This window comes from Natator depressus, chromosome 2 (assembly GCF_965152275.1).
Source record: "Natator depressus isolate rNatDep1 chromosome 2, rNatDep2.hap1, whole genome shotgun sequence".
NCBI classification, from domain to species: domain Eukaryota; kingdom Metazoa; phylum Chordata; order Testudines; family Cheloniidae; genus Natator; species Natator depressus.
Window position 1 is genome coordinate 258586950 of NC_134235.1, and position 19187 is coordinate 258606136.

General features: G+C 48.0%; 1 protein-coding gene across 3 annotated transcripts in view; it reads left to right on the top strand.

The window, feature by feature from the left end:
• PTH1R (parathyroid hormone 1 receptor) overlaps positions 1-19187 on the top strand; it is a 175920-nt gene that overhangs the window by 112408 nt on the left and 44325 nt on the right. For all 3 annotated transcript variants that reach the window (XM_074946447.1, XM_074946448.1, XM_074946446.1), the window contains 2 exons: positions 8065-8175; positions 10370-10488. In XM_074946447.1, the coding sequence (XP_074802548.1) occupies positions 8065-8175; positions 10370-10488 (230 nt within the window). The remainder of the gene's footprint in view (positions 1-8064; positions 8176-10369; positions 10489-19187) is intronic.

The following is a 19187-nucleotide window of genomic DNA, read 5'->3' on the forward strand; positions in this document are numbered from 1 at the left end:
ACGCACCCAAACGCAGATCAGGCAGACGAAAAGCAGAGTCTCTGGAGCCCCACATCTACCTCTCCCTGCTGGGTGTCTCTTTATTGAGTGCCTGCTTTGACTTGTTATTGCGGCAGGGGCAATGGACAAGGTGCTGCTGTGGGCTGGAGGAGTGATTTGGAAAGCCAGGAGAGCTGGAGGAGGGCGGCGTCGACCCTGGCAGTGCTGGGACGAGCCTTCTGGAGCGGAGAGAGGACTGAAAACAACGTAACGCTCTGCTCATAGGACAGGAGGGAAATGGGGGAGACACGGAAACCTTTCTGTAGGCAAAAGGCAGCATCTTGGAAGCTGCACGACTCTCTTGGGAAAACAGTCTGAGTTGTCGGAGGCCATCGCTGCCTTGTCCCCTTCTGTCAGGTCACTGTGCGTTGGCAGGGCAGCTCATGAGCCTGTCCAATGGGCTGTTGTTTCCCTGGCACGGCTGGAAGGAGGCCTGCGCATTGACAAAGCCTCATTCTAGGAGTAGTGGCGAGGGCTTTGGTTAAGGAACTGGACGGGTTCAATTCTTGTCTCCCTAAGTGACCTTCAGCCACTCTCTGGCTGTTAGAAACAAGGATGAGACCTGCCGTGGGGGCAGATTGTCCCACATCTGCTCACGGTTGGGTTCTTTTGCACCTTCTTTGAAGCCTCGGTCCTGGCCACTTATGGACCACTGGCCTGATTCTATGTATTTGGTATCCTCCTTTGGAGGGAAGACACACTGGGAGTTCTGGCTGGATCAGCTACACACCTGGATCGGCCACAGAGGTTACTGATGAGCTCCCAAGAGCTGAGGCAGGATAGAGCCTGGGATTTCTTACTCCTGAACCTCGGGTCCCTGTCCTTCGAGCTAATTAGCTGGAGCAGCCCCTAGTGCTAACGTGTTTGCCATGTGATCCAGTAGAGATCGCTGATCCACATATACCCTAGATAAGGTAAGTAGATAAGGCTACTAGCCCTTGCTCAGGTGAGGCAGGGAAAGAGCCAGACACCAGGGTCAGGTATGAGAAGGAGCCAACGTCCCCAAAGATAGCACAGCATCCTCACGCATCCGCATCTTCCCACCCCCGGTCTAGCGCCCAGAATGGGAAGCATCAGCAAAGCTGTCAGAACCCCTCCGCCCACACACACCCTGTGGAAAAGCAGGTGTCGGGGCTCAGTGTTTACTCAGCCTGTTTGTTTATCGTTTTTACAGGGTGTGTAAAGCTCCAACCCAGCAGTTCCTGCACGTCCCCTGGAGTTGTCTTCCTGCCTGACTTCCAGGTGGCTGGGGGAAAGGTGTTTTTTTCAGCAGAGAAATGTTCTGTGACACCATGTTACCACAGGTTTCAGAGTAACAGCCGTGTTAGTCTGTATTCGCAAAAAGAAAAGGAGGACTTGTGGCACCTTACCTGTCATTATGCAAGGCACTGCATTTAGCCGTATGGAGTGGAAATCTATCAGCTTCATGAAAAAACTTGTACAGATACAGACAGACATCATCTTCCTTTCATGGTCTCTGTATATATAATGTCTTCTGCAGTTTCCACAGTATGCATCCGATGAAGTGAGCTGTAGCTCACGAAAGCTTATGCTCAAATAAATTGGTTAGTCTCTAAGGTGCCACAAGTCCTCCTGTTCTTCATGTTACCACATGAATCTTTAACCAAATTCCCTGCCTCCCTCATTCAAACAATCCGCAGCGGGTGCAAATTGGCATAGATCTGTTGGAGTTAATGGAGCTGCACTGATTTGTCACTAGCTGACATGGCCCACATTCAGTGTATGTATATATGTGCGCATATATACATATGGGTCTGGGTCTAGGTACCTGCCCATATATATATATACGTAACATCAACAGATTCCGGTTGTGGGCAGGCAGGATCAAACCGGGGATTTCTGAAGCTCAGTGCATGAGTCTCTACTACATGAGCTAAAATGAGTCTTTACTACATGCCTGTTAGCCGTGGCTGTAGCAGACTCATTAATCTCTAAGTGGTCTTGGTGCCACTAGATGGGACAGAGCACCACACCCAGGAGGCGTGTGGTTTATATGTCTAACATATATACCCCGTATAGTTATTCCTGTCGTCTCTGGAGGTTATACAGTTTGTTGTGAGTTACATTTTAATTGTGTCCTACTGTTTATTCCGGGAAAAGCTCCTTTTAGGCCCTCTGACACTAACATAACATGCTTGCAGGTGTAGGTACTCAGATATATTCTTACTCCCTCTCTACACTGCCACTCCGAGTGATGCAAGCAGCTTGTTGCAGTCCTAAACCTACATTCTCTTTGTTGAAAAGAAAAATCCTCATAAGCTTTTATCTGGTCAGTTACAATAAAGCTGATCCCCTCCAGTTATCTGTATTTAGTATTATACAGTGGCTCAGGAAAATGAGATGTCTTAGGAGAAACGAGCATGTATTTTTTGCAATGCCCAAAAGCAGCCAGTTGAAACTTTCTAATGAAAAATTCTCCGGCTGAGAAATGGTCTCTATTTAAAAAAAAAAAAAAAAAAAAAAAAAAAAACTTGTCATGAAAAATTGTCGGCTTACGATTTTTTAATGTTTTTCAATGTCTGTGATTTATCATTTTTCAGTTTATTCCCTCTTTTCCATCTTTTTTTGAAAATCATTTTTAAATGACGGGTAAAAGAGGAAGGAAGAAGAGGGAGGGAAAACAAAAAAATTATTATAATGATAAAACAAATGCGGAGGTGAAAGTGGTAGAAAAAAACACAGACCCAAAAATGGTCCCTTTTGAACCTTGGAAAATGAAAACAACTTTTGAAACATTTTGTGAATTTTTTTCATCCATTTTTTTTTACCCAGCTCTTGTGTTAATTGCTTTACAAAACAACAACAACAATAATAATTAATAATACCTAGCTCTTATATAGCACGTTTCGTCTGCACAACAAAGCCACAATAAAGCAAAAGTTTCCCTAGCCTCTGTTTGCCAGAAGCTGGGAATGAGCGACAGGAGATGGATTACTTGATGATGACCTGTTCTGTTCATTTCTTCTGGGGCACCTGGCACTGGCCACTGTTGGAAGACAGGATCCTGGGCTAGATGGAGCTTAGGTCTGACCCAGTAGGGCCATTCTTATGTTCTTTAGTGAGGGTCAGAAACTGCTCTTAAATGTCACCTGAGACAGACTCAGGTATTCAACGAACAAAAGTCTAATGGGGACAGGTAAGGCAAAGGTTCCAATAATAACATCATCCAGTTACTCAGGTCAGGCATGTTTGATGTTTCTGTTTTAAAAATATTTCCTGAGTGTATTCATGCACTTCCTGTTGTCGATAAGTGTAGAGTTGAGTCAATAAGTTGAATTCAACTTTCCATTAATTTTGACAGATTCTAAAGATGATGAAAATTCTTTGCACTATTTAGTACTGTTCGTTCAAAAGTCTCAAATCCCTTCATAAACACAGCTTCCCAAACACTAAACCTCAGTGCGGGACCAAAGTATTATTGTATCCATGTCACAGATGGACAAACAGAGGCATAGAGATAGTTAAGGTGTGATCCAGCTTCCATGAAAGTCAGCAGGAATCTTTCCACTGATTTCAACGGCAGCTGGTTTGGGCCCAGATCCACACAGGTATTTAGATCCCTAATGTCCACTGAAACCAATGGGCCTTAGGAGCCTAAATACCTTTTGTTGCATCTGGGCCTTGGTGTCTCAGTTACTTGATTCAAAATTGCAGCAAGTCAGAGGCTACGGAACCCAGGAGTCCTGACTCCCAGTTCAATAGTCTGATTACTGTGCATTAGCCTCATCAGTCTCCAGCATTTCTGTTGAACACGCTCGATGGGAAATAATTGCCCACTTTGCTAGTTCAGAAGCACTAGTTTCCTTTCCATGCACAAAGTGAGGGGCTACCGCTGAAGACAAATGTTAGAAGAGAAAGTGCAGCACAACCAGGCTTGGCAGAATTTGATTTTTAATTTTTTATCATTTCAGTGAATAATTTCTGTGTTTATTGTAAAGCATTTTCAAACTTTTTTTAATTTCAGTTTTCACAGTGGGGTGTTCAGCTGTTTTTTCCTCTTGCCATCAATTTCAGTTTTCACAGTTCCGGGACATTAAAGGGGGCAGACACAATCATTATTTAATGGCAGCAGACACTGAGAGCCAAAACCGTGAAAGCTTTATAACCGGTACAGCACAAATTGTCAATACCACATGTCACAATATGCAAAGTAAATATGCTTCAACCAAACATCAATGAGCAGCATTTTTCTGCAAATTCTGCCTATCTGTACATTTTGATTATTGGTGACGGAAACATTTTTTTAGTTGGTTTTTGTGTGTATGGTGAAATCAACATTTACTGATGGGGGGAGGGATAGCTCAGTGGTTTGAGCATTGGCCTGCTAAACCTAGGGTTGTGAGTTCAATCCTTGAGGGGGCCATTTAGGGATCCGGGGGAAAAATTGGGGATTGGTTCTGCTTTGAGCAGGGGGTTGGACTAGATGACCTCCTGAGGTCCCTTCCAACCCTGATATTCTATGAAAAAGCTAATTCTGCCAAGCCTAGGTACAGCTCATGGAAATTGGGTATATATACCCATTCTGTCTTTAACTTGGCCCAATGGGATGTAGATCTCTGCTTTCTGCATGTCATGCCAGTGCTGGAGACACCGGCTCACTCTATGCTGCGACTTCAGTTTCCTATTGCTGCCAATCTGCCATCTTTCATCAGCACTAAATTAAATATAAGAAATCAATAGTTAAATTGTATGTCATTGTATGCCCTAAATTACCAGCATATTGAATCAGGCTCTGTCATCCCTAAACCCAAAGGGGAGAAAATTATTGAAGCTATTTTTTTAAAGGAATCCTGAGTTCTTCTTTAATCATATGAAAGCGTATGCATTCCAAAGAATAAATTGCTTGAATGACTGAAAGACGGTTGATGGCCTAGCTTTGATGTTAATGGAAGAACGTCATCTCTGTGATCTTGGAACATTTGTTGTGTCTTTCATAATGGAATGCTATCACAGATGAGGAGAAGGTGCTTTATTTCATTCTGTTTTCATTCCTGTAGAGTGCCTTTAGACCAGACACTGTATGTAGCGCTGAGAATCTAGCTCTGCTGGGAGTATCAGTCTTCAGTGCGGTAATTGCTAAAGAGGGGAAAGCTGCCTGCTGCAACTCTGAAATTGAAACAGAGTGGGGCCTGTCTGTGTGTCTGTCTGCATTTGTTTTCCTTTCAAATGGGTTCTTGGGGCATGATCCTGAAAGGTTCTGAGTGGTCTGGCCCAGCTGGTCCCTTCCAGCAAAGTATTTAAGCAAGTGCTTAATTATAAGCATGAACATAATCCCACGGAAGTTAATGGGACTACTCAAGTACTTAAAATTAAGCATGTGTTTAAGCACTTTGTTGGATTGGCGCAGAGAGCTCAGCACTTTGGAGGCTTGAGTCCTTACATACCATATATTGCTGCAAGCCAGTTTTGGATAGACTAGGCGAGTCTGAAGGGGTTTCTTCCCTACTTTCAAAGGAATGCTGAAAACTAGAGCCATGTATACACTCCATCTTAAGGCAGCACAAGTTATGTCCCTTAGGGGTGAGAATAAGTCAGCCCCCTGAGTGACGTAAATTACACCGACCTAAGCGCTGGTGTGGACAGTGCAAGGTCAGCGGGAGAGCTTCTCCCACCGACATAGTTACCGCCACTCACGGGGGCTGGAATAATTAAGCCGACGAGCTCGCTCTCTCCCATCCGCTTAGGGCATCTGCAGTAGCTGCACGACAGCAGCACAGATGCATCGGTGCAGGTGCTGTGGTATAGCGATAGCCCAGGTCAGTTACCACGGCAGTCACGCTCATCAGAGGAGAGGCTCAGCAGTTCTGAGCATGGACAGCACTTGGCTTCATCAGGTGTTGTTTGTACCAACAGGTGATTAGAAATAAAAGAACCTAGAAAGTGCTACACCAGAGCAGACCAGTTGTCCTCCTAGTGATGTGTCCTGTCTCTGGCAGTGGTCAGTTCCAGCTGCTTCGGAGGAAGGTGTAAGAACCCAGCCGTAAGCAGTTCTGTGATCACCTACCTCCAAGCAAAGTTTTTTCCCGGCCCCCATTAGCCTATAGCTTGGCTTCTGGCCTGAAGCATGAGGATTTGTGGTCCAGATCCTCAAAGGTATTGAGGCACTGAAATATCTTTGAAGGTCTGGGCCCAGAGTCCTTCCAGAACTGTGGAGGGAGTTGTGTTGTTTTGTTCTTTTCCAACCCTTGCTACTGTAGCTCTGGATAGTCTCACCATTAGAGCTGGTCAGATTGTTTCAAGGTTTGAGAAATTTCAAAACAAAAAAAACAGGATGAACATTGAGATGAAGGGTCAGAATTGAGTTTTCAAAATAAATTCCAAAAAAGGGGGGGGGAGGAATGTCTTGATGTGCCCCCCCTCCCTTTTTTTTAACTACCCCTCCTCCATCCATATAGATGTCCACTGAATCCTTTACGATGGCCGCAGGATGATAGACTTTAACTGTAGATTATGGAGCGTGAGGTGTATAAAATTTAGTTTTTTCCAAAAACTGGACCCGATCTTTCCTCATTGGAAGCGATGACCAAACTCCCGCTGACTTAACTGGGAATGGGGCTGGCCTAAAGGAACCCTAATACCCAGCCACCCGTTTCTAGAAAGCCTGGGTAAACTGATACCAGCAGACAGATGTGAGGAACTCCCCAAAGCATTTTTAGTATAAATACTATTTCTCTGGATTTCCCTGCTAGAACAAGGCACCTGTCTATATGCTCTAGTTGCCCTCAATCTTACAACCAAATTAATGCTCAAACGTATCTGCTGGGCAGCACTATAACTCGGTGTAACTTACCACCAGCGGCTGGTGTAACTGAGCTATTTGGAGTTGCTGTGTCTAAACGCAGCAGCTGAGCAGTTCAGGTCCCCCTTTCTGACGGCTAAATTCCCCACCCTTTCTAATCTCTCTCCCCTGCCCCGTTTTCAAACCCCTGGGTGACGAGGCGAGCTGTCCCCCAGGCCTTAAAGGACTATTTCAGACCAACATGGGAAGTGGCTTCCAAAGTCATGGGAATCCCCACAGGGAACACCTGGACAGCAGCCCCCTTTATCTGGACCATGTCCCTCTGAAAAGAACCAAAGCCGGGCTGGGTTGTATCTATGCCACCGCCGCTGGCAGGTGTCAGGAGCTGCGCACTAGAAGCCAATTGCTGAGCATAACAACAGCAGCTTTATTGAGCCTACTAACTTCTTGACCAGTGGTTCTCAACCTGTTTATCATTGTGGGCCGCAGGTTGAGAACCGCAGCACCCCCCCCCCCAAAGCTCCCCACAGTCCCCTATGCCCAGCGCCCCTGCCCAGAGCAGGGCCAGGAGCAGAGCCCTGGACACTGGGCCTGGCAGCTGGGACCCGGACCCACCGTGTGGGACTGGGCAGCTGGACCCCGGAACCGGCAGCGGGGCCGGGCAGCGGGACTCCTCCCCCGCCCCCCATGGGGCCAGGCAGCCAGCAGCTGAACCCGACCCCAGGAGCGGAGCCCTACCTAAAACCTGGGGGTGCTGCAGCACCCCGGCAAAACTCCAGTTCCCAGCGCCCCTCACTGCCCAGAGCCCCCCCGCAACCTACCCACAGACCCACTCTCCCACCCCCTGCCCCCCTGCATCACTCACCAGCCCACTGCTGGCAGGAGCCGCTCATGCAGGCTGCAAGATGCTGTCTCCCCCTCAGCCAGCCCTGTCCCTCGCCAGACCAGAGCGGCAAATTTTGAATTTATTTAGCACACAGCTGGGCCGCGGATTGAGAACTGCTGTTCTTGACCAGGCCACTTATTCTTATCTGCCAGTAGAGGGCGCTCTTTCTATTAACTACCCGGCATACAGCAGGTTCCCCGAATGGCTGGTTGGGCCAAAAGCATTGATTAGTGGCCTGAACTTAATTCAAGCTGGGAGAAGGCCCTCTCCACGCCGTGTACGTCCGGGAGGCAGCCGGCACACTACAGTTCTGAGGGTGCCAGGGGACTATGTCGGTGCAGGCTCAGTGACTTCTCATGTTTTCGCTTTTCTCCCGCAGATGGTTTCTGTCTGCCCGAGTGGGACGGCATTGGCTGCTGGCCCGAAGGCGTGCCGGGCAAAGTGGTGGCCATGCCGTGTCCTGAGTACATCTATGACTTCAATCACAAAGGTAATAAAGCTCCTTCCCAAATGCCAAGGGAACCTTCCAGCCTGCAGTGGGGAGGGATGCAGCTGAGGACTAGACAGGCGGTCGTTGGCCTAGGGAGACTTTCCCTTCTTGACCGGTGTCCCAGGTTTCTACCCCGGCCCTTAAACAGTATCCTGGGAGTCACCCATCAGTGCCTCAGGTGGTCCCATGTCGCCATAAGGGTGAATCATAGAATATCAGGGTTGGAAGGGACCTCAGGAGGTCATCTAGTCCAACCCCCTGCTCAAAGCAGGACCAATCCCCAAGTTTTTTTGCCCCAGATCCCTAAATGGCCCCCTCAAGGATTGAGCTCACAACCCTGGGTTTAGCAGGCCAATGCTCAAACCACTGAGCTGTCCCTCCCCCTGATGGTCTCAACACCTCCTAGACTGGGTCTTTGGGGTCTAGCAATCCTGGTGTCAGCATCTGGGCAGACTCCCGGTCAGGGACTTTCTTCCCCTTTCAGGGATCAATGCACGTCAGTATTTGCAGATTTTCACAGCCCACTGGACTACAGCATCTGGAAGCACTTAGGTTCGCATTGAGAAGCAGAGGTGAAGGTGGAGTTCATACTGGCTGAAGCCAGAGCTCCACCAAGCCAGACTGCTGCAGAATCCATCTCGGCTCTGCATCCCTTTGTATCTGACTCAGAGCCCCTGTGTTGAGAGAACCTGTTCTCATTACAGGCACCTGACACCTTCAAACCCTGGTTCTTCAGCTCGGGGCTTTTTGTTCTGCTTCCGTGCAGGGAAGTGGAGAAAAGCAACTGGCTCTCAGAGTTCATCTTCAGTCACTGAGGTTCCCATTGACGTGGTAGGGCCTGCCACTCAAATGTGTTGATTCCAGCCCAGTCAGCCTTAGTGGCTCAAACTCTTTGCCCTGATCGTCGATGGTGCAAGGACAATTAATTCTCACCCCACCCCAAAGGTAGTGATGCAAAGCGTATGGGTGCGGGATCCTATAGACAGAGCGTGAAAGTATTACAGAAAATTCCCACTGTTGTCACCGATGGCGGCTCCACTCCAACTCCTGAGGGCAGTGACCCTGTGACATTGGTCTGGCTGCTCCGCTCTCATTCCGCATTACAAAGTCACCGCACTGGTGGAGCCGAGACCACAATATGGCTATACTGTGTCTAATTTTTTTAATAAACAAAAAATCCTTGTGCCTGTTTCTCAGTTGCTCTGTACCTGAGCTGCATGCAGGACCGGAGTTGGTGGGTAAAACCATTTTTATGCTCCCCCCATTCTGGGCTATGCAGGAGTCTGCTTGGACCCTGGTGCAAATAAGAGCAGCCTCAAGGCTGCTCTAACTTATGCATGCTTCCCAGAGATCCCAGGAAGCAGAGACTAGCCATCGTGTAGTAGACTACATCCACAACCCTCCCACAGGCCCACTGTGGCCCAGACTGGGAGCTGGACCAGTGTAGAAACCTTATGCCAGAACTGCAGCTGCCAGGGAGGATTTTCTGCAGAACCACTTAAAGACCCCTTTATGATACACAGAAGGGAAAGAACGATGGTCTAAGTGGATGAGCACTGGAGTGGGGCACAGGAGCACTGGGTTTTATTCCTGGATTTGCCACAGGCACTCTGGCTGACCTTGGGTAAATCGCTTATTCTGTGCTGTATCTGAGTTCCCTCTTGGTAACAGAGGTGTGACAAAGGGAAAAAAAATCTGTTTCTGATTGGAAGGCACTAAGATCATACATAAGAAGTGATAAGGGCTAGAGACGTAGAAAGATCCACTTGAACAAGCCCATTGCTTTTCAATGACTTTTTTTTTAACAACCATGCACATGTTTCCATGCTATTGGATTTTGAAAACCATTTTTCTGTCTTTCTTTTTTTACACCCCGTATTTTGACCTACACTGTTTGATGGGTGCCCCTTTAAATCTGAGCATTTCTGTGTAGAACAAATGGCTGGGTTTCAAAGGTCAGCTGCGGTGGGAGATCTTCTGGGCTAAGCTGATCTGAAACAACCCCCTGCTCCCCCGTGGCTCCATGACAAGCCGCAGAGAGAGCAGATAAGGGCAGGCTGATTATGGGTAGCTGAGTTATAAGGACAGGTGGGTAAATTCTGTGGTTGAAGCATCGGGAAAGATACTTCTTCTGTTCTGCAGGACTGCAATCCGCTAAGCGTCATGTTGTCTGTTTTCTCGTTCCTTTTGTTAGGCCACGCCTATCGGCGGTGTGACGTGAATGGGAGCTGGGAGCTGGTGCCAGGCAACAACCGCACCTGGGCGAATTACAGTGAATGCGCCAAGTTCCTCACCAATGAAACCAGGGAGACGGTATGCCATGCTTGTCTGGAAACTGGGAACAGGGCGGGATCTGATCAGAACTAGCCAACAGAGCCTTCTGTTCTTAAACAGGTGGTACCCTGATGCTGGAAAGATTCCCAATGTTTGTAGGTCCCAATTAAACCTTTCCCATTTGTTTCAGTGGGAAATTGCTTCACATCAAGGGGGCGGGGGGGGCTGTTTTTCAAGACGGTCAGATATTTGTCATGCGCCCCTCAAAGTGGCCTGATCCATTTTCACAAGGGTCTGCGGGGGTCGGGGGGAAGCTGGAGGGCACTATGTGAAATTTCTTAAGACGCTAAAAGCCGATAACCACACCTGATCACATCAGCCACGCTATCAGAGGCTCGTTCACCTGCATATCCACCAATGTGATAGATGCCACCATGTGCTAGCAATGCCCCTCTGCCATGTACATTGGTCAAACTGGACAGTCGCTACGTAAAAGAATAAATGGACACAAATCAGACATCAAGAATTATAACATTCATAAACCAGTTGGAGAACACTTCAATCTCTCTGGTCACGCAATTACAGACCTAAAAGTTGCAATTCTTCAACAAAAAAACTTCAAAAACAGACTCCAATGAAAGACTGCTAAATTGGAATTAATTTGCAAACTGGATACCATTAACTTAGGCTTGAATAGAGACTGGGAGTGGATGGGTCATTACACAAAGTAAAACTATTTCCCCATATTTATTCCCGCCCACCCCCCACCATTCCTCAGACGTTCTTGTCAACTGCTGGAAATGGCCCACCTTGATTATCACTACAAAAGGTTTCTCTCATTACAGTGTGTATGGTAACACCCATTGTTTCATGTTCTCTGTGTATATAAATCTCCCCACTGTATTTTCCACTGAATGCATCCAATGAAGTGAGCTGTAGCTCACGAAAGCTTATGCTCAAATAAATTTGTTAGTCTCTAAGGTGCCACAAGTACTCCTTTTCTTTTTGCGAATACAGACTAACACGGCTGATACTCTGAAACACTTCTGGGGGGGCTCGTTCCATTCTAGTGGAGACCATCACCACCTATGGGCAGGGATCTGCCCCCCCACGCCCCCCCAGGGGTCAGTCCTGGATACTATTCAATGTTTTCATTAATGACTTGGATAATGGAGTGGAGAGTACGCTTATAAAATTTGCAGGTGACACTAGGCTGGGACACGTTGCAGGCACTTGGGAGGACATTAGAAGTCAAAATGACCTGGACAAATTGGCGAATTGCGCTGAAATCAACAAGATGAAATTCAATGAAGACAAGTGCAAAGTACCACCCTTAGGAAGGAAAAGTCAAATGGACCACACAAAGTGGGGAGTAACTGGGTAGACGGAGGTACAGCTGGAAAGAATCTGGGGTTTATAGTGGATCATAAACGGAATATGAGCCAACAATGTGATGCAGTTGTGAAAAAGGCTGATATCATTCTGGGCTGTATTAACAGGAGTGTCGTACGTAAAACACGGGAGGTGATTGTCCCGCTCTGCTCAGGCCTGGTGCAGCCTCAGCTGCAGAACTGTGTCCAATTCCAGGCGCCACACTTTAGGAAAGATGTGAACAAATAGGAGAAAGTCCAGAGGAGAGCAACAAAAATGATCAACGGTTTAGAAAACCTGACCTCTGAGGAAAGGTTAAAAAAGCGTGGCATGTTTAGTGAGAAAAGAAGACTGAAACAGGGACTGATAACAGATTTAAATTATATTAAGGGCTGTTATAAAGAGGCCGGTGATCGGTTATTTTTCATATTCACTGAAGGTAGGACAAGAAGTGATGGCTTAATCTGCAGGAAGGGAGACTTAGGTTCGATATTAGGAAAAACTTTCTAACTCTAACGGTGGTTAAACTCTGGAACAGGCTTCCAAGGGAGGTTGTGGAATCCCCATCACTGGAGGTTTTTAAAAACAGGTTGGACAAACCTGTCAGGGATGGTCTAGGTTTACTTGGTCCTGCTTCAGCGCGGGGGGCTGGACATGATGACCTCTCGAGGTCCCTTCCTGCTCTACATTTCTGTGATTCTATGCTTCCATGTTATAAATCTCCTTGTGAGTTAGGGACTGTATTCTAGGTCTGTGCGGGAGGAGAGTTACCAGCTTTCCCCAGAAACTAAAATCAGTGCGGGGTAATTACTGCAGGTCCCGGGACAGGTAAAGAACTCCAGAGAAGTACTCCACCCTGGGGGGAATTGCATAGCTTGGTTCAGACTGGATTCAAGAGGCCTGAAGAGAGGCAGTTGATTGATCGAGAAGGGGAAGGCAGGGGAGGGATGCAGAGAGAGGGCTGACATGGTCAAAGAGACGGGCTAAGAGAATGATCTTTGTAGCAGCATTTGGACTGGGTCTGAGCAGGGTGTTTGTCATGACCAAGGAGAAGGATGTTGCAAGGAGAAGGATGTCAGCTTCTGAGCTTTGGAGCCACAGCGCTCTGCAGGTCTGGGAAAGTTGCTCCCAGAGTCACAGCAAAATGGAAGGTGGCATTAGTAATTACCATGTGTTGTAAGGGACCATTCGAGGTAGAGTGGCCCATTTACACCTCTATCATAGGACAAAAAGCGGTGGGTAGTGGATTACAGATGCTTGTCATAAGTCATAAATCCAGTGTCTCTGTTCAGTTCCGGATTTTTAGTGTCTAGCAAAGTAATGAATTTAAGCTCCCAAGCTGGTCTTTGGAAAGTGTTGTGCAGGTTTCCTTTGAGGATGGGGACTGACAGGTCAGATATGGAGTGATGGCTTTGTGCAAGCGAAATGTTAGAGATGTTATGCAGAAGAAATCTGCAAGATGTAGGTAGCCTCCTCCCTTTTCTCTCCCAGGTGCTTGCTATCACCAGTATTAGGAGTGGCTTCTCCCCTCGCCTATGCATTCAAAACTAGGCAGGAGGATGTACTATATTTTAGGGAACAATCCTGCGCTGGCAGGGAAATAGACTGCATGACCTCACCAGAATAAAGAGAGAACTGGAGAATCTAATTAAGGCATGTATTGTGGGCCCACCCCCAGTTACCATAGTATTTGAACACCTCACAATCTTTAATGCTACTCCTATGAGGTAGGCAGGTGCTGTCCTCCCTGTTTTAGAGAGGGGAAACTGAGGCACAAAGAAGTCAGTCCAAAATCACACAGCGAGACAGTAGCAGGGCAGGGAATTGAACCTGCATCTGTGAATGCCTCAGTGACTGTGCTAACCACTCAGCCAGCCTTCCCCCCAGCCCCCATTAACATTCTCTTGGGAAGAGGCCCAGGGTGTAGATGCTATGCCCTCATTCCTCGCAATAGTACAGCCACTTCCCTTTCCTCCCTGCAGAGTCAGAGCTTTGAGTACACAGCTGAGAACTGCCACACTGAGAGCGGATATGGGGAAGTGGGTCATCACACCGTTTACCATCTATATGTGTGAAGTTGCTACAGCTTCCAGGCAGCGGCCTCTGCCATGTGGCAATTCCCTGGGGTGAAGCGCAGCTGTGTATTTTGTAAATTGTCTGTTATTGCACTGGCAGTGTTTAATTCCAAAGTATCAGCGAACCGTGGGAAAGGCCTGAGGCAAACTTTAGCACCCAAATGGCCCAGTCTGTGCATACAACCCATATTTTTTTTTCCTATTGATTTCACACCCTGGGCCTATGGAGGTGGAATTGACCAGGGTGGAGTGTGGCTCTGCCTAATGAGGAGTAAAACAGGTCACTCTGCTCGGATCAGAAGAAAGGGACCGGTCAGGATTGCCTGGCTAGCTGGGTCTATTAGTTCAAAGTCTGCCTCTTGCAGAGAAACAAGGTGGGTGAGGTAATAACTTTTATTGGCCCAGCTTCTGTTGGTGGAAAGAGACCAGCTTGTGAGCTACACAGAGCTCATCTTCAGGGCTGGGAAAGGTATGCAGGTATGTTCCACACAAGGTGGAACAGATTGTTTAGCATAAGTAGGTAACATGCTCAGACCCCTCTGCAGTCAGAGGACCAAAAAAAGGAGGGCTAGTAGGTTACAGGCTGTTCTAATAAGCCATAAATCCTGTGTCTTTTTCAAGACCATGATTTTTTGCGTCTAGCAAAGGCATGAATTGATGCTCCCAGGCTTATCTTCTGAAGGTGCCGTGAGGGTTTCCTTTGAGGATGAGGACTGAGAGTGTTTAGATGCGGAGGGCTTGTTTTGTGAAAAGTGTTTGCCCACGGGTGAGGCGGAGTTTTTGTCTTGGAGCGTTTTCCCTGTGTGAGTTCCTTCGAGAGCGTAATGATGGTCTGGTTTCACCCACACAGGTGTTATTGGGGCATTCAGCCCACTGGCTGAGGTACAGCACATGTTGTGATAGGTATGTGTAGCACCCAGGGATCTTGAAAGGTCTGTTTAGGGGATATTGATCATGGTAGTAATGGAAGTATGGCTGCAGATTTTGCGTCCGTTGTTCTGGCAGGATCTGGCGCTGCTTTGAGTTGGTGGGTTCTGGTCTGTGGGGAGCTTGCTTCTGATGATGAGGTTTGGGAGTCTGTTTGAAGGCCAGAAGAGGGGGATTGGGAAAGATTTCTTTCAGGATGTGGTCCCCGTTGAGTATGGGTTGTAACCGTTTAATGATACCCTGTATGGGTTCCAGTGTGGGGTGGTAAAGACGGTCTCTCAAGCTTACACAGAGCTCTTCTTCAGATCACTTCTCTGGGTAAGCTTGAAAGCTTGTCTCTTTCACTGATAGAAGTTGGTCCAATAGAAGCTATTACCTCACCCACATGGTCTTTCTCGTATCCTGGGACCAGCATGCCTACAATAACACTGCAAACAAAATTTATTATTATTATTCTTTTTCTCTGCTGGCGGAGAGTGGGGATTATAAGACTGCTGTGACAGGATCCCCGGGGTGCAGCCTGGGACTGTGGGACCCCTGTGCCCCCTGAACTCTCTTTAGCCTGTCTCTCACAATGCCTTGATAGTGACCAGCAGCAAACCCCTCCAGGTGCTATTATCACTCAGCACAACCGCATGTGAAGCCCCACGCCCAGCTAGACTGCATAAATGCTCCCAGAGCCACTCATGAATTGCACAAGGAAAGGCACCAGCCAAATCCCCCCATCTCCCAGCACTGTGCCTCAGCAATATACAGTCTTGAACTGTTCAAGATGGGCAATGCAAATGTATTAATTGGTTCACCACTTCATCAATGGAAAGTGGATATACACCAGCCTTTGCAGACCTGAGCAGATTACCAAACACTTCAGGCAAACTCACTGGTAAAGATAAACAGTTAAATGTATTGACTACAAAAGATAGATTTTAAGTAATTATAAGTGATAGGCAAAAAGTCAGAGTTAGTTACCAAAAGAAAAGAGAAAAGGAGTACTTGTGGCACCTTAGAGACTAACCAATTTATGTGAGCATAAGCTTTCGTGAGCTACAGCTCACTTCAAGCTTATGCTCACATAAATTGGTTAGTCTCTAAGGTGCCACAAGTACTCCTTTTCTTTTTGCGAATACAGACTAACACGGCTGCTACTCTGAAACCTGTCAAAAGAAAAGAAAATATAAGCATGCAATCTAAACTCTCAACCCAATTAGACTGGGCAACTACTAGACTAAGCAGTTTTTCTCACCCCACTGGATATTGCAGTTCATAGTACACAGATGTCACCTTTGAAATCTGGGCCAGTCTCCTCTGCTTAAGTCTTCTCAGTGTCCTTGTTGCTTGCAGCATGGTTGGGGGCAGGTGAAGGGCCAAGCATGGGGACCTGTGTTCTGTTTTATACCCTGTCCCATGTGCTTGGGGAATACACATCCAGGCATGTCTGGGGGGCATTGCTGAGTCTCCAAGCAAGGTTGAGCAATTCCTCTGGTGTGGCCTCATGCAGGTGAGTCATTGAATTGTAGCTCCCTTGCTGGACAATAGCTGTTGATGCATTGTCTGACACCCCACCCAGGCGTTGGTTACTTTCCTTGCTGTTGCCTCTGGGGAGCTAATATCTGGCTGATTCCCCAGTTTACAGCATGTTTTAATGACAACCATACAACACGATTCTTATAACTTCATGTGCATTAATGATATGCATATATGGGTCGAAAAATGACTTTCAGCAGATCATAACCTTCCCCCTGATACCTCACACAGCCTCCTTTATATGCAAGATCACAATTGTATATAAATGAGGAACATGGGGGTTACAGGGTGCTCCCCCAAGGTACAGAATGTCACAATGGCAATATAGTCCTCCCGTCTTTCACGCCCTCCATTGAGTCTGCAGAACTGGTAACAGTAAAGCCTGCTTCGACTGGTTCTCTAAGTATAGAGGTCAGGCAGATGGATTCTGCCAAGACAGATTCGTCCCCTCTACAAAGAGAGTCGTGTTTTCTATTATTATTTTTTTTTCCCACTGGGAGAAGAGCATTTTTGTGTCGTCGGTAACAGCTGCACTTAACCAGCAATCGTCCGCTGAGGTTGTTGGGAGAGTTAGAGAGAAACAGATGGACAAACATAGCCAATGGGAACCAAACACTAGAAAGTGTTGGAAAAACCTCCCTGTCTCTCTCTCTCTATAGATAGGTATTTGTTTAGGTTCTCTGTGTTCTCATTTTAGCTACCACGGGGTAATGATATGGCTGGCCAAAGCAGCATACAGAGGGGGGTGGAGAAGGTTTGTGTCTCTTTCCCTTGCCTGGGATGATACAAATAGGATTATCTCACTTAGAGCTGTGAAGGATCTGATTTTTTTTTTTAATTAGCAAAGTGTGCTAAAGCAATCAATGCCGGGAGGATTAACAGCTCCTAACTACCCAGTGAAGCAATTGCTTCAGCACTGTTTCCAAGGGGAATCAGAGTGCTGGTGCTGGTGAAAGGTGCTGGATTGACAGCCCCGAGACTGATGTCCTCTGTTTAGCTGCAGATCAGGGAGTGGGCTGCCACCGGCTGCAGATAAAGTTTCCCCGCATGCCTCACTAATGTGCTGGGAACGGCCAACTCGGGATGAGGACAGATCTCCTGGGATAGGGCAGATCCGTGAAGGAGCATGTAGACTCCACGCTGCTGAGGAAGGGGCCAGAGAGGCCCCGTGTGCTGGGCTTGCCCCACCTCTCCGGCCCTGTCAATCCTGTATGGTAGGGAGGAGGCATTTAAAAAGGAGGAAACTGCAGTGAGCTGTGGGGAGAGCGATCACCCCGAGCAGGAAACGGCTGGAACGACTCCTGCAGCCGCTGGTCTCCATCCAGGAGATCTCCAACCGTACGGGAAGTGCAGCCAACTTCCACGGTGAGCCCAAGTCAGCTACCCTGCTGGAAGGACGCCTAGAAAACGGCAGACTGCCCCGAAGTAAGAAGGTATTGCTGCTTTCCCCCTTTGAGTTGGCTCCGCGAAGACGTTGTTTTCGGATGCATTGGAACATTTATTTTCCTTTCAATCCCCCATCAGAAGAGATGTAAGAGGGCCTGCAAAGGGCGGGGTCCCATTCGCAAGGAGTTAGAAATTGACTATAAGCCACCCCATGTAGATAACTGGGCATGGCCAGGGACTTCCACCATCTGGTAGAAAAACCTACAGGAACTTTTTGACAGGCCCATAGGAAGAAGGGGTCCCGGGAGTTTGGCAAGTGAGAGGAGGGAGCTTCTTAAAGAGGTGTCCTAGCGGCATGATCATGGAGGTCCGAAGGGATTTCAGGGTGCCCTCTGTGGCTGTGCTGAAAGCTTCCCAGGCTCAGTGAGCTCGTGTCTCCTTATGCTAACGCTCTGTCTTTAAGAGCTGAGATAACCCTGCCCTTCATCCAGCTGGTGGCCATAAAGGAGCCGCAGAGGAGCTGAACCAGGATGTATGTGTCTCTCGTCACAGGCAGCCTGCTCAGAAGGACAGCCAGCCTCCAGCCCAACGGTCTGAGAGATCTCTGGCTTCCAGCCCAAGCACCCTGGCCATCCGGCTCCATTTTGTTTACTTTCCCTCTGGCGTTTCAAGGAACTTGGGGAGTCAGGGTCATAGCTCAGCTGGCACTAGTCCCTCGAGGCACCCAGTGTGGTCAGAGAACCTGGGCTCGCTCTGGTGCAATCTGTTTGTTTCTTTGTTAACGGCAAGACAGACCCATCTCTGAGGTCCCACGGCCTCATGTCAGGCTGGGCATGGCTAGCACGTCAGATGCTTTCTCTTGGCCCCGGGTGCTGGTCTTACCTGGGGCACTCTCACTTTCACGCTGGTGCCCATCCGTAGCGCCTTGGATATGGGCACTTTCCCTTTCACGCCAGCGTGCATTGGTAGCAACTCCAGCACTGGCGCGTTCGCCCTGGGGCATGACAGTATCGCCTTGGAGATAGGAACGTTCACTTTCACTCAGGGGGGTGGCAGCAGTAGGTAGCACATGATCACTTTCAGTTTCGCCTGGGTGGAGAGCAATGGCACCTGGCACATGGTCACTTTCACATGGGGGCTCGTTGACAGCAATGCAGGGATCTTCCACCCAGTAACCAAAAGCAAACGGGCCTTGTGTCCTGCCAGATTCCCTTCTCCGCTAATGCTGTTAATCCTAGGCATGGCTTGTTCAGGAAGGACAAACCCTCCCGTTTTCAGGGATGAGACTGGGGAGAAGTGTGACTTAGACCCACTGAAAGGGAAACAGTGCGGGCTGGGAACATGGGTTCAGTTCTGCCTGGAAACACCATCCCAGCCACGTGGCCCATCAGAGGGCATAACCATAACCCGGCCAATCTTGTCTTCATCCACTGCCGCTTGTTTATAACGTGGTGG